We start from the raw sequence: 15,303 nt of genomic DNA on the forward strand, positions 1-15,303 counted from the left end.
AAGTTGCTAAATTTTGTAAATTTCACGAGTCGGGCTAACTAATAAATCGGTATCCGTATTTGCAAATATATTGTTATAATACGCAAATAGTCCAATTTGATTAGTGATCTGGATCATCGAAATTTAATCTGATTGGCCAGATCTCTGTTTGATTACGATAAATATGGAAATAAGCACATTTTGTTTACAACAAAACCTTTTTACCTATTTGCGAATTTTTCTTCTTTTTGCCGTTTGCCTATTTGCGAATTTTTCTTCTTTTGCCGTTTTGCCTATTTGCGAATTTTTCTTATACCATCTTACGAATGCGTTGCCTATTTTTTGTTTATTTTTGCTTATTATATCACCGTTTACTTTCTACGCCCATAATATATGGTGTGAAATTATTGGACTCGTTCACTGACAATGGTTGACATACTGGTATGTCAGTTACTCAGCTGTACGAGTTTATAACAAATTAATAATAATAAGCACTTTCACATTCAACAATCGTGAACGGGAATATTCCAATTTTATTCTGGAGACAGATACTGAAACTGTTATTTATCGCTAACCTTCACTATTTCCTTTTTGTAAAACAGGTTTCATTGAGTTGTGTTTCAAATATCCTCCTGTTTTTATAGGTGCGAGAACATGCCGATTTTTTGATGAATTTAATACTTCTTTGCTCTCACACTCAATCGAAGTGAAATATAGAACGACAATGCATATTTCTTTCGATTTTCATTTTACTGAGTGTAACTTTAAAAATGGTAAGCGAATATTTGTACTGATCTTCACTTCTAACGAAATAAACTTTATTCATTTTCAGCGATCAGAAATGAAATGTATATATACCGATTTTGATAAACTTCATTTAGAAATGAAGCCTGACTGATGGGTCTAATGGTATTATGGTAAGTAATAATAGGTATACTTTTTTTTGATATAACATTCTAGTTATGTATTTTTTTTCATGCATATTTTTACATATAGTACGCTGTGGTCTGGAACCACCCGAGATTTTTGACTACCTAGGGATGAAGTTGTAAGGTGCTTGTACCTGATAGGCTAGCCTCCTCTGATCTAGGGTCTCATTAATCGGGAGACGAGGTGGTTCCTAAGTACCTTCCACATCAAGGGCGGACATTTTTTGTAAAATCACACGTTGGGAATACTATCTCGTAACGGATACTTCAAAGACAAAAGGAGCGAAAAGCCTTCAGTTTGTTGTTAGCGGTGAAGATGTAGTGGTCGTGCCATTTAATGGTTGCGTTGATTGATTGATATACTCATATTTTGTAGGATTAGCTAATACATGAGATTTCTCAAAAATCGGAAATGAACACTGCCGATTTTCACCCTACCGACATATATTTTTAAATTTGTTTTCTGCAATCAGAAACGAAGTGTATCTACCGGTGTTGAAAAACTTTAAAGGTGAGTTCATTCCTAGCACAATTCGTTTAGATAATTAACGTGACGGTATCTTTAAATTGTTCCTACTTTCAGCAATCGGCAAACTCATCTCTGATATCAGTAACTATGACCAGTTTTATGGTGGGCTAATGGAGTAAAATAGGTATGCTTTTTTTTTGATATATAACATAGTTATGTGTATTTTTTCATGTATATCAAAAGGAGCGAAAAGCCTTCAGTTTGCTAGCGGTGAAAATGTAATAATGATCGTGCCATTTAATGGTTGCGTTGATTGATTGATTAACGTATGCCTTACTCATATTTTGTAGGATTAGCTAATACATGAGATTTCTCGAAAATCGGAAATGAACACTGCCGATTTTCACCCTACCGACATATATTTTTAAATTCATTTTCTTCAATCAGAAGCGAAGTGTAACTACCGGTTTTGACGAACTTTAAAGGTGAGTTCATTCCTAGCACAATTCGTTTAGATAATTAACGTGACAGTATCTTTAAATTGCTCCTACTTTCAGCAATCGGTAACTCGATTTCTGATATCGATCGCCCTATGACCAGTTTTATGGTGGGCTAATGGTACAAATAGGTATGCTTTTTTTTTGATATATAACATAGTTATGTGTATTTTTTCATGTATATCAAAGGGAGCGAAAAGTCTACAGTTTGTTAGCGGTGAAGATGTAGTGGTCGTGCCATTTGATGGTTGCGTTGATTGATTGATTAACGTACACCTTACTACTCATATTTTGTAAGATTAGCTAATACGCGAGATTTCTTGAAAAATCAAAAACACTGCCGATTCTCACCCTACCGACATATTTTCTGCGATCAATAGCGAATTGTGTATTTACCGATTTTGATGAACTTTATTAAAGGTGAGTTCATTCTTAGCACAATTCGTTTGAGATATTTAACGTGTCAATAATTAACGTTTCGGTCAGATCTAAATTGCTCCTACTTTCAGCAATTGGATAACTCGATTTCTGACGAAATGTAGAAGTACTGTGCCGAGGAACGAAAATTAATTATTGCATTTGTCAGCGGTTCTTTATTAAATAGTTGCTCATGTTGATTGATCGATTAATGTACGCCTTTATTCATATTCTAATTTGCAAGATTTCTCAAAAAATCAGAAATGAACCGTATTTTATTTCATTTTTAGAAACGAATTTGTATATCTATCGATTTTGACGAATTTCATTCATTCGATGATTAACATGATGGTCTTTAAGCTGTTCCTACTTTCAGTAATCGGAAAACTCGATTTCTGACGGACATTCGTTAGGAGTTTGGTAAGCAAGATTTCATCACCATTTATTTCTAATAACTTGTTTGTTCGTTTAATGTATAACATTTATTAATTCTTTATTTTTAAATTCGTTCCTGTTAGCAATCAGAACAATCAGAAACAAAAATGTACCGATTTTCGCTTAATCATATTACTTTTATTATGATTGTATACATTGATATAAGTTCCCATTTGAAATAAATTATATTTACAACTATGATTGTACAATCAAATTTTTGAATATATTGTAAATTGTAATTAATAAAGCGCATGTAGGCTGGAATTAAAACCATTGTTTTTAATAATTTGTAATTAATAATGCGTAAATAAATATATAATAAATAAAATAGGTGCATCATAAACATTTTATAAAACCGATTTTACCAATCGGCTATTACAAATCAGCTATTAATCAGTCATCAATACATTATCAATCGGTCATTAATACGCTACCAATCGGTCATTAATCAGATACTGCCCGATTGCTGTCGGATTAAGCAAATCCAATAAGTCATCAATCGGTTATCAATTGACCATTAATTGACCATCGTTCGGCCATCAATTGACTCTCAATTTGTCACCAATCGGGCTGCCCAGATGATAGCCGATTGTTGTCGGATTTTGGCGGAAATCAACTATCAATCGGGCAGCCCGATTGGTATCAAATTGAAAAAATCAGTCACCAACCAGGCATCAATCGGATACCCGATTGATGCCTGGTTGGTGACTGATTTGGCATCTTTCGACCTGTGCTACAATCTATGAACACAATAAGAAATTGCAATGATGTGGAATAAATAGTTTAAACAAATTTGTTAAACAAATTTGGATAAGCCATGGGTATGCCGCGGGTGTGTCGCGGGTGTGTCGCGGTGTCTTTATGGTAAATTAAAGCATTTACCGTGGGTGAGTCGCGGGTCAATTTGAGGACTTACTATGGAATAATAAAGATGTTTTTATACACGTAATTATCTTCTATGGTGGTCGATTTAGAGGTTCAATCGGGGAAGTTTTACCACAACATTTATTTTATTTTGACAATGGCTTAAAATTAACGAAAATTAATTAACGAAAATTGATTTAATTGGTCTGCTAATAACAATCATGGTGTTTAACGAATTCGCTTCGTTAGTTTTGATGTTCGAAAAATATAATCGTAAATTAAATCATACTTTATCTATTATTTTATTAAATCGTAAACTTTAATACTCTACTACTAAATTAACTAAATTATTGTTTTGCGAGAGCATTTTCTATTTATTAAGTATAAATTTCAACCACTATTTTTTATAATCCTGCATATGAATTTACAGGTCAAAAACTTCGCAATTCAATTAGTTTAATTTTCGAGTTTTTTGACGCATTCGTGAGATTTAAGCAAGTATGAAATAAATTTTTTTTATACTAATTGAATTTTTATGTATTGATTAACGATAAAAAAAAGCATGTACTACTTGATTTTGTATACGATTGTGTTCCAAAACTTGACGATTGTGTTACTTTTAAAACTCCAATGTGCTACTTGATTTTGTATACGATTGTGTTCCAAAACTTGACGATTGTGTTACTTTCAAAACTCCAATCAGAATCTATAGCAAATCGGTAATAATTTTAACCGAATTGATTTTGGTTTTTTTGTCGATACGCTAAACAATATAAAAGGTATTAAGGTATTTAATAAATAATTTTTATAAAGATTTATTGAATTTTATAAAAATTCTAAATTAAGTTAAGGATTTAAATTGTCAAAAGATAAGAAGACGATATAGTCACAATAAACCAATAGAGCCAATTCGAATTCGAAATCGGTTTTCTTATAGCAAACCTAATGAGACAACAGATTCTGACGAGAGAGTTGCAATTCGTTCGCCTGTACGTTCACCTGATAATGATAACGATGACATGGACTTTCAGTATGATCATAAAGATGATTTAAGTTTTCAAGACATTAATGATGACGATAATGCATATGGATCAATTAATCCTCAAGACTACAATGATGAGATGATATTTTCGCAAGATAATGTCAATTCATCTGATACTGAAGAGGAAGAAGAAAGTGATAACAAATACAATTATGAAGAGGAGGAAGAGGAGGAAGATAATAATGAAAACAATGACGAAGAGGAGGAGGAGGAAGGTAACAATGATAATAATAATAATCAAGTGGAAGAGGAATGTAATAACGATGAAGAGGAACGTAATAACGATGAAGAGGAACGTAATAACGATGAAGAGGAACGTAATAATGAAGAGGAAGAAATAGATCAAATCGTTGAAGCGTTAGATGAAGACAAGATACCGTTCTGCAATGGTGAGTTTGCACCGTACTTTAATAATTATATATACAACTACGGCATTATTTTGCTGGCTTCAGAAGCATAATGTTTCTACGAAAGCATATGAAGATCTTGTCGATATCATTCACAATTCTCAATTTGAACCTACCCATGTGGTAAAAAATATCCGAAGATTCCAATCATGGAGAAAACGTCTTCCTCTCCTACCAATAATAACAAAGTCTATTAAAATTTCACCAAAAAAAACTCCATCAACCTCACGAGGATTAAAACTTTCGTATCAACTCTCAATCAGTGAAATTATATGGCGTGTTCTTAATAATCCGATGCTAATGAAGCATATGTATTTTGGACCCGGCATTAATTCTGAAGAAAAATCAGAATTTTGGCATGGAAATTTATGGGGGGAATCCCCACTTTTTGGACAACACGAAATATTAATATCAGAAGGTTATAAAATAATACACTTTGATACAATTATAATTTATTATCATTGATAATATTTATTAAAGTTATTTTTAATAAATAGTATTGTACCGATCTGGTGATTTTGTTTACTATCATGATGATAATGGTCAAAAAAAACTTGGAAGATTAAGATCAATTTTAAAAAATGATGATGGATATTATCAGTTACGAATTCAAAAAATTTTGGAATATAGAGATTTACCCGGAAATTTAAAAGGGTTACCAAGACAACGTCGTTCTATTACCGGTGAAGTATGGTTACAAGACGAACCATTTTTAATTATAATGACTTCTCAAATTTTAGAAAAAGTAACTATATTGATGATGTTTCAACATCAAAATATTCCTGATGGTTCATTGCGGATTAGTGAAATAATTTATAAATGTAATGACCGTTGGCACGTTCGTAATGTAAAGCTTTCATACCTACATCCATCTGATTACATTTCTATCAGAAATCCACCATCATCATCTATGCCAATCTATAAGCTATTTTTAGATCTTTATTATAATGATTTTGGTACATTTAGAAATGTATACCATTCTCTAGGTGGTGTTTATGTACAGTTTGGAAATATGCCAGCACATCAAAGAAAGCTAATAAAGAACCATTTTGTTATTGGGTTTATTCCATTTGGAGGAAAATTTGACGAATTTATGATACCATTCATTTCAGAAATGAAGGAATTAGAGAAAGGAAAGGTGATGACTGTCCAAAGACAAGATGCATGGATAATTGCTGGTTTAGGCGTTGTTACAGCAGATTTACCTCAAAGTAACGATTTGACAGAAGTATTAAGGTATTTTTTCAATTTAGTTAATAATATAATAATATAATTTTATGACAACTATTAAAATTGTTTAAAAAATAAATTTAGACATAATGCAAATAAGGGTTGTCGTACTTGTAAAACTACTAAAGAATTATTGAGTGCTCACAATCAGGATATCGTAACAACATTACGTTATCATCATATTACAGACGAAGAAATCTTAAAAATTTCTCATGAGACTATAATGTCAAGAAGAGATCAACTTTGTACGGAATATGGTTTACGATCATTACCTAGTATTTTAGATAAATTAAAAAGGGAAAGACATTTACAGACGCCGCAGAATGTTTATCATGCGACTGCAGGAAAGATTGGGCGGCTACTAAAATTAACTTGTGAATTATTTTCACGAGAAGGAGAAGATAATTTTATCGAAATTTGGAAAAATTTTGAAATCCCAAAAAGATGGTCTCGCTTACCAAATCCGATTACTCACTACAATAGTTTTATGATGTCGGATTTACTTAGATTAGCTATGATTATGCCATTTTTGTTAAACCAGTTTTTAAAAGAATCAAGTATCAAACGTAATGAAACAGCCATGATTCAACAAAGAATTGATGCATTTCGAGTTAGTTCAGTTCCAAAAATTATTATATCTTGTTGGATACATGTTGCAAAAACTATGAAAGCGGTTTTTAACAAGAAATTTACATCAGATAGCTATGAGGAATTGCAACAATGTCTTGAAGAAGAGTTTTCAATCCTTCCAAAGGTATAGTTACAAATTTGATATTGAAATATGGAATAATTTCAAATAATTAACAATATTTTACTTTTTATAGGTTTTTGTAAATTTTGTTAATTTACCAAATATACACGTTAATATGCATCTTTTGATGCATGCTAAAACCTTTGGAACACTTATTAATACCCAAGTTGGTATAAAAGAAATGGTCCATCGTATTTTTAAGGGGATGGTACCAAAGACTAATTGCAAAAACATAGATTTGGATTTATTAAAGCGTTACAATACTTTATTTGCAATTCGACATTTAGCAGATGGTGGTATTGATCCAAGATTTAATAGATCTTGTACTGGATTTACAAATTCAAATTTTGGACAATTATTTTTAAATTGGTATGTTACAGAAGATAAATATTCAACTGAAGCAACTGAACAAGTTCAAGACGATGATGATACAAAAAGTAAGTATTTTATTGCATATAATAGTACATGTTTGATATTTATATTTACTAATCTTTTAATTTAGTTATATCTCCAGTAAACTTTATTTCCAATATTTCATTAAAAAAAAGAATGCCAAAGCAGGAACGTGATAAACTTCTTTTAACTTTACATAATTTTAAAACTGAATTGTTTTTATCTTATGTGGATATGAAGTTTGAGGCGGCACTTATAAACTCTTCAATTAGTTGGTACAAATTTGCATCATATATGATTGAAGAAGAAAATGGTATCCTTTCAAAAGTTCACCTACATCTCGATGATTTTATCACAATTTATGAAGAAGATCATGAAGAATCTTATGCAATAATCAAAGGTATCTTTCAACATAAGGGTAACAATAACAAATATTATGCATTTATTGTTGTGGATTGGTTTGAAGATACTATGGTTGAACATTCAGTATTAAAATGTCCACTTTACCGTCTCCAAGCAACAGGAGATAAATGGAGACGTATTTTTCCAATTACTGTAATAGATAATGTTCAAAAAGTACATTTTATTCATAATTGTAATTCAGAAAGGTGCCAACTACCAAATCATGATACTACAAATAGAATTTGGATAAAAAATAATTTTTATTTTACAGCCATATAATTATATTAATTATATAAATATAATAAAATAATTATTTTAATTTGTATCGTATAAAATTTTAACCAATAAAATCATATGCATGATGTAATAATAAATTAAAATTAACCAATTAAAATCACTTTAATTACATGCATGTGATATCATGCATGTGATATCTAAAAATAGCTAAAATTTGCGTTTATTAATGAGATTTTTTTTGTTTTTTTTCAAAAATACGCTTTTCTCTTGTCTTTTATATTAATACTTTACGGTATTTTAGTTCGTCTCTTCTTTTTTCTTTTTAAAGTATACTTTAATTATCTTTTTACAATATTAACAATACTTTGGGACACTTTAGTTTATATATTCAACATAGTAAGACACCCACATACGAAAAGCAAGAATAAAAGCAAGAATAAAGAAAAGAAAATGTACCCGCCACTCACATACGAAAGAAAAGAATAAAAGAAAGGAAAAATGTACCCACCTACCCACATACAAAAGAGAAAAAAGCCGTTTTTTAAATAAATAGTGGAGCTGTTAAGCAAGGTATGAAAATAGGATATACGCGTATTTTTCATATTTTTTTTACAATATGTTGTGGTTTGAGTATTTTTTTGTTAGACTGTGGTATAAATGTGAATATATTTTTCAACGGCCATGTATCTATTGCTTGTTAAATATATTTGCAATTTCTTTGTTAGACTGTGGTATTACAATATGAAGTATGAATATATTTTTCAACGGCCATGTATCTATTGCTTGTTAAATATATTTGCAATTTCTTTTGTAATATTTGCTTTAGCCTGGAAGAAAATGTTGTAAAATAGGGCTGGATATTTATGGCATTTTCCGCCTTCCAATTACTTTGTCCGGGGGTAGCCTGACAATTTGTCGTTGTCCGTCAGTCGTAGCAACCAGCATTTTTTTACAATATTATGATTTTAAGAAACAAAACACTTTCAAAAAAATTTAAAGAAAGAACTAACTTAAAAATATTATCATTTTTATTATTCTTTACAAAATCCCGGAATTACCTGCTCTAACTATTATCCCAAGGTTATGTATTAAATTTTAAATATATTTTACAAAGAGTACATTTTATTAATCATGATTGTTTTTTTTATTTTTTTTATATATATATATATATATTTTAAAATTGAAAATGACGTATCCATCCACTCACATACGAGAAGAAAAGAATAAAAAAGAGAAGAAAAGAATAAAAAAAAAGGAAGAAAAGAAACGTACTCCACTCACCCATAATAATCCACTAATAAAAAATTATTATTATTAATGTATAATAAATAATAAACATATATTACAATAAAAATATTTTTGTGATGTTAATTCGGTGTTAATATAATATCATTACGATGTAGTTACGATATTAAATAAATGTAAACCATTTTTTGTAATATTAATTCGATATTAATATGATATTATTATGATGTAGTTACGATATCAAATAAAATTGTAATATTAATTCAATGTTAATACGACATCACTACGATGTGGCTACGATATCAAATAGATGTAAAATATTTTTAATATTTTTGCAATATTAATTCGATGTTAATATGATATCACTACGACATCACTACGATGTGGTTACGATATCAAATAGATAAAATATTTTTGAATATTAATTCGATGTTAATATGATATCAATACGATGTGATTACGATATCAAATAAAATGTCAAATATTTTGTAATATTAATTCAATGTTAATACGACATCACTACGATGTGGTTACGATATCAAATAGATGTAAAATATTTTTGCAATATTAATTCAATGTTAATATGATATCACTACGATGTGGTTACGATATCAAATAAAATGTCAAATATTTTGTAATATTAATTCAATGTTAATACGACATGGTTACGATATCAAATAAATGTCAAATATTTTTGTAATATTAATTCAATGTTAATACGACATCACTACGATGTGATTACGTGATAATATTTAAATCGCATAATGATCGCTGCGATATCGCAGAGATATCGAACTAATCAATGTTGAATAAATATAGTTACGACTAACTTAACGACGTCGAATCTATTTTTTATCAAAATATCGTAATGATATCGTAATGATATCATTGCAATATCTAATCAATATCGATTGTAAACTCCAAGTTTCAGCAAAGTAGCTTCACGATTCATACAAGTAAAGAAATCTAAACAAAATAAAATTAAGTAAAGAAAAACTAAACTATTACAGAATACGCATACCCCAACTTTACCCGAAGGCCAATGTGAGTCAACTATCCAGCATGTCCTAAGATCCAATCCGTTACCAAAAAGAAATCCTAAGTAGAGGCTGAACTGTTAAGCGGCGCCAAAAATCCAAATGTGAAATCCAAGATCCTCCACGGATTATAGAAGAGGAAACCCAAGAAACCCAGGAATCCAAGGAAGCTGTCGCCAAGGAAAGTGTCGAAGAGTCAAGAGGAATGTTAGAGGAAGGATAAAGAATAGAAGAAGGCCCAAGAGCTGATGATTTCTTTTGTTTTGTAATGCCTTGAGCTAATTCCCAATGATGAAAGAAAATGGAACGGCACAACTAGATTTGGACATAAAGGTCAAAATGAAAGTCATGCAAAGGTGTATCTAAGATAGATCATATGGTAAGTGAAGAGAAATAGGTTCCAAGAAATTCTGTAAGGGATATCGGTATAAGTCCTCGTGCGAATCTCAGGCAAGAAAATGAAGGAGGGTCACAAATCCAACAATCAAGAGCCATAAATTCAGCAGCGAAAGAGTCTGGTAAAGGTATTGAAGATGACGCGGAAAGGAATTTGTCAAGATAATTAGTCCAGAGAGCCAATAGAAGTGTTTTAAAAGTATTTAAAGGGCTAAATTCTGGTAAGATATAAGGACAAGTCCACAAGTGGTCTAAAGTCTCAGGAAAAGAGTTACATTGAGGACAAAGCCAACTTGGATTATAAAGATGAGGCTTTCATCTCTGAAGAGTTGTAAGCGTTAGAAGCATATCTAAAAGTAATTTGATACAGAAACCACAAAACTCTGAACGGCCATTCCGATGAGAGGCAAATAGCTTATTGTTATTGAGACAAAATTTGGTGCAAGCCCAATCAATATCAGAAGTTGAAGAATAGGAATTAAATCTTGGTAATACAGCAAGAATTAAAAGACTTTTAGCGTCAAAAATATCTCTAATAAATTTCCGGATATTTATATCCACAGGTAAAGAATTAAATTGTAAAATGCAGGGAGCCAGCAAAGCCGATGATGGTCGAGAAGAAAGGTTTGAGTCGGTATGAGCAGCTTTGGCTAATGCATCCACATGATTATTCAGAGGGTTGTCAGCGTGAGCAGGAACCTTGATCAAGGAAACATCCAGATTCTTTTGCAATATAATAGTGCGTATAGAGGACCACAAAAGGTGGTTGGATTCTTTAAGCATTCTGGGAATAAAAGGAGCATCCACATACAAAGACCATAAAGAAAGTAATTGAGCACAATCAGTGGCGACAGTAATCGTGGAATTCTGAGGGAGGGAGTCCAGACCGTGCAATAAAGCAAAAACTTCTAAACGTAAAGCAGAAGGAAAGATGGAAGAAATATTATTATAGTGAGATTCCAAAATAAATCCATCAGGATCTATAGCAGTCCATGCAAAAGCCATCGAGGATACCGGATGACTAGGAGGAGGAAGGAAGGAACTATCAATATAGAGTGTAGATACCGAAGAAGGAAGTTGGATATCAGAAATCCTAGGCACTTGTTTATTCATAGAAGGTAACTGATCTGGAGCAAAAAGATGGAATAATAAAAGGGATTTGGCATAGCCTAACGAGGCAGAAAGTGAAACCGAACGAGTATCCGCATGTATATAAGTACGAGGTTTCGTCGGATAACAGATCAAACTTGATAAAGGCACATAGGAGAAGCATTTTTCAGAAGGACACCGTTTAAGCAATGTCTTAGAGGTAAAGGATCGCGGAAAGAGCAGAGGCACAACCCCTGACATGCAGTAAAATCAGAAAGCAAGTCATCAACCGAAGACGCAATCCAATGTGAAATAAGGGCTTCATTACGTGGAGCAGGATAGGTAGTAATCACACGGCCAACAAGAAAAGAGTTAGTATTACGATTAAAAGAAATAGCCCATTGAGGGTTAAACCAATAATTTCGACTAATGTCTATAAAAGAAATAGAAGCTACAGTATGAGAAATAGGAATTCTAAATTGTTGTAAAATAAAAAAAGAAGGTGAATTAGGAATAACAATAAGATTAAACAAATAATTAAACCAAGCAGGCACAGATCCTTTGTTCGATACTTGTTTAAGAAAGCGTAAATCTTTCCATGAGAGAAGTCGAGAGCTACACAGTGTTATCAGTTGAGCAAGAAAACGAGTGCAGAAATTTTTCCGAACATTTTTCATGGAAGTAAACAAATCTTTTGGTAAAATAGACTGGAGTGGAATCGCCGGTCGTAAATCTTTCCTCGGAGGTCAGAACAATAAAGACCACGTGATATTCAATCGAGAAGAGAACAATAAAGAATTGAACAAAGAATGTGTTCGTAGGGAAAAGGTATGGGACCATGGTTCCAAATCAATAATAGAGGGACAGGCATCACAATCCAAAAATCCTTGGAGATAAGTAATCATATAATTGGCAAATAGCTTATATGAAGGGTGAGAAAAAATTCTTTGCCATGAAGCCACATGAGATGATAGAAATCGACCAAACGCTTGTTGGATAGAGAATGGCAACAGTGTGAAAAGTGCAGAGAGAGGAGTGACTGAGGCCAAACCAGCCTTCTGACGAATAAGAGAAAACATCGGAGAAACCATGCGATTAATGGTGGATTCAGCAAATAATGTGGATTGTAGGCGAAATTCTAGTCTCGGAAGTAGGATAACATTATAAAGATAGGCTATATGTTGTGCTAAGAGTTGTTTAGGACTGAGTAGAGCGGCCATGTCTTTGACCATGGAAACAGTTTGGTTATGAACGAAACGAGAGGAAGCTGAAAGGTTAAACCAAACACCTAAAAACCGAAAAGATGTAGATAAGGCTAACGCCTTTAAAGTGAGGGTAGGATTTAAAATTAAAGGAGAAGGAAAAAGATTAAACTTTATAGTTTGTGAAAATTGTTCAGAAGAAAGAAGGATATATTTTGCTGAATTTGCTTGAGTATTATTTAAAGTATAAAATTCAGCAGTAATGGAAAGGCGATCTTCAATTCCTCGTTTAGATGAAGCAATTAAAGTAGAATCATCCATAAATGTAATATGTGAAACAGGAAGAATGTGTTGTTCATATTCAATTGGAGAATAATCCAATAATGCAGAAGATTTCAAAGTGAAGGGATCACAAGCTTCTCGATTAAGTGTGGTAAGCAAAGGATCCAAGTAAATAACCCATAATAATGGAGAAATAATTTCACCCTGGTCAATACCAATTCTAACTCTGTATCCGGAAGTATCACCATGATGGGTAATAATTTTATTATTACGTCTTGTAAAAAGATTAATGATAAATTTGATCAATAAAGAAGGTATATGTAGACGGATTAAAGCCAATCTAAGCATATTCAAATCAATGGAGTCAAAGGCCTTAGAAATGTCCTGAGAAACAATCCATAATTCTTGGTCATCAGTTTTGTCAAAACGGCGTTGATGAATAATAGCATCCAGCATCTTAATAGGAACGTCAGTGGAACCGCCTGGCAATCCAGCAAAATTGCCACCTTGGAGCACATGATTGTCAGCTAGGATTTTTGAAAGTCGAGATGTAATGACCTTAACCACACATTTTCGTACTGTTTCCAATAGAGTGATAGGTCGCATATTCTTCAATTGGGCGTCAAAATCATGAGGTTTTGGAATGGGATAAACAAGTGCTTCACGCCAATTAGCAGGAATATCTCCATGAATGAGGCAAGCGTTGGCTAATACAAGGGACAAATTGAAAGCTTCTCCAGTTAAATGTTTGAGCATCTCATAAGAGATCTTGGAAGGACCAGAGGCTTTATTATTAGGCATAGAGTTGATAGTGTTCTTCCATTCATCGGCCAGAATAGGAGACATAACCGAAGTATATAAGGACGAATCAATGTCAGAAAGAGGAGTACAGTCTAACCTCGATATACCGATAGTTTATATACCGATAATTGACATATACCGATAAATTTCCCTTGTCCCGTTTCACAATTAATAAAAAAACCTCACTATACCGATATTACATATTGTTTCACGATGTAACATATACCGATGCAATTTCTTTGTCCCTTAATAAGTGATATATAGTACTATATACCGATATTTCAAGTTACACCAGCATATATACTAGCTTTTTTTGTTTTAACGCGTCGTGTTTTAACTAGTAATGATGTCTCAACAACAAAGAAAAAGGAAGTCTGTTCAAGATACCTTCCAACCAAATAAAAGAGTTGTATTGACATATGCACAAAAGCGTCAACTCTGTTTAGATTCTCAGAAAACGCCACGCCCTACTCAAGAGGAACTTGCTGTTTTATATAAAGTTAAGCAAAATACTGTTTCGGATATTTTTTAAAAAAAAGAAAAGTGGTTACTTGTAAACCCAGACTCTGAAGACGCAAATAAACAGAAGGAGAGGCCTGTTTATTTTCCTCAAGTAGAAGAAGCCTTTCATTATGGGTAACAAATGCACTTACTGCAGAACTTACCATCAACACTGATATTTTACGTGAAAAGGCCAAATATTTTGCACAGCAATTTGAAATCAATAAATTTTCATTTTCTAATGGATGGATTGACAAATTCAAAAGACGGCATAATTTAAAGGAATATATTAAGTGGGGTGAAGCCAAAAGTGCGCCATTAGAAACCTTAGATGAAGAAAGAGATATTTTACGTGAAATTATTAAAGATTATGACTTAAATGATGTTTTTAACTGTGATGAAACAGGTAAGATTGTTTTTCCCAATAAAACTCCTATTTTTTATTTTTAAGATTCGTTTATTTTAGGATTGTATTGGGATCTTGAACCATCAAAAACATTAGCACAAGGGCCTCTTTCAGGAAAAAAGAAATCTAAAAAGCGGGTTACTCTACTTCTTACGTGCAATGCTACCGGTACTGAAAAATTAAAACCATTATTTATCCATAAATACCAGAATCCACGAGCATTGAATGGGAAAAAAAAGAAGAATTACCAGTAAACTATTACTGGAATTCAACTGCATGGATGCAAGTTAGT

The 15,303-nt window shown here is 32.1% G+C and overlaps 1 protein-coding gene across 1 annotated transcript; it reads left to right on the forward strand.

The window, feature by feature from the left end:
* Positions 1 to 4,220: 4,220 nt before the first annotated feature.
* Positions 4,221 to 7,029, forward strand: OCT59_007226 (uncharacterized protein; the record flags this gene model as incomplete). Its single annotated transcript, XM_066147223.1, has 5 exons — positions 4,221 to 4,309; positions 4,528 to 5,021; positions 5,537 to 5,827; positions 6,152 to 6,275; positions 6,354 to 7,029. 5 exons carry the CDS (start codon positions 4,221 to 4,223, stop codon positions 7,027 to 7,029), a joined length of 1,674 nt encoding a protein of 557 aa, XP_065998564.1.
* Positions 7,030 to 15,303: the final 8,274 nt, after the last annotated feature.

Source organism: Rhizophagus irregularis, chromosome 15 (genome assembly GCF_026210795.1).
Source record: "Rhizophagus irregularis chromosome 15, complete sequence".
In the NCBI taxonomy this organism is placed as follows: Eukaryota; Fungi; Glomeromycota; class Glomeromycetes; order Glomerales; family Glomeraceae; genus Rhizophagus; species Rhizophagus irregularis.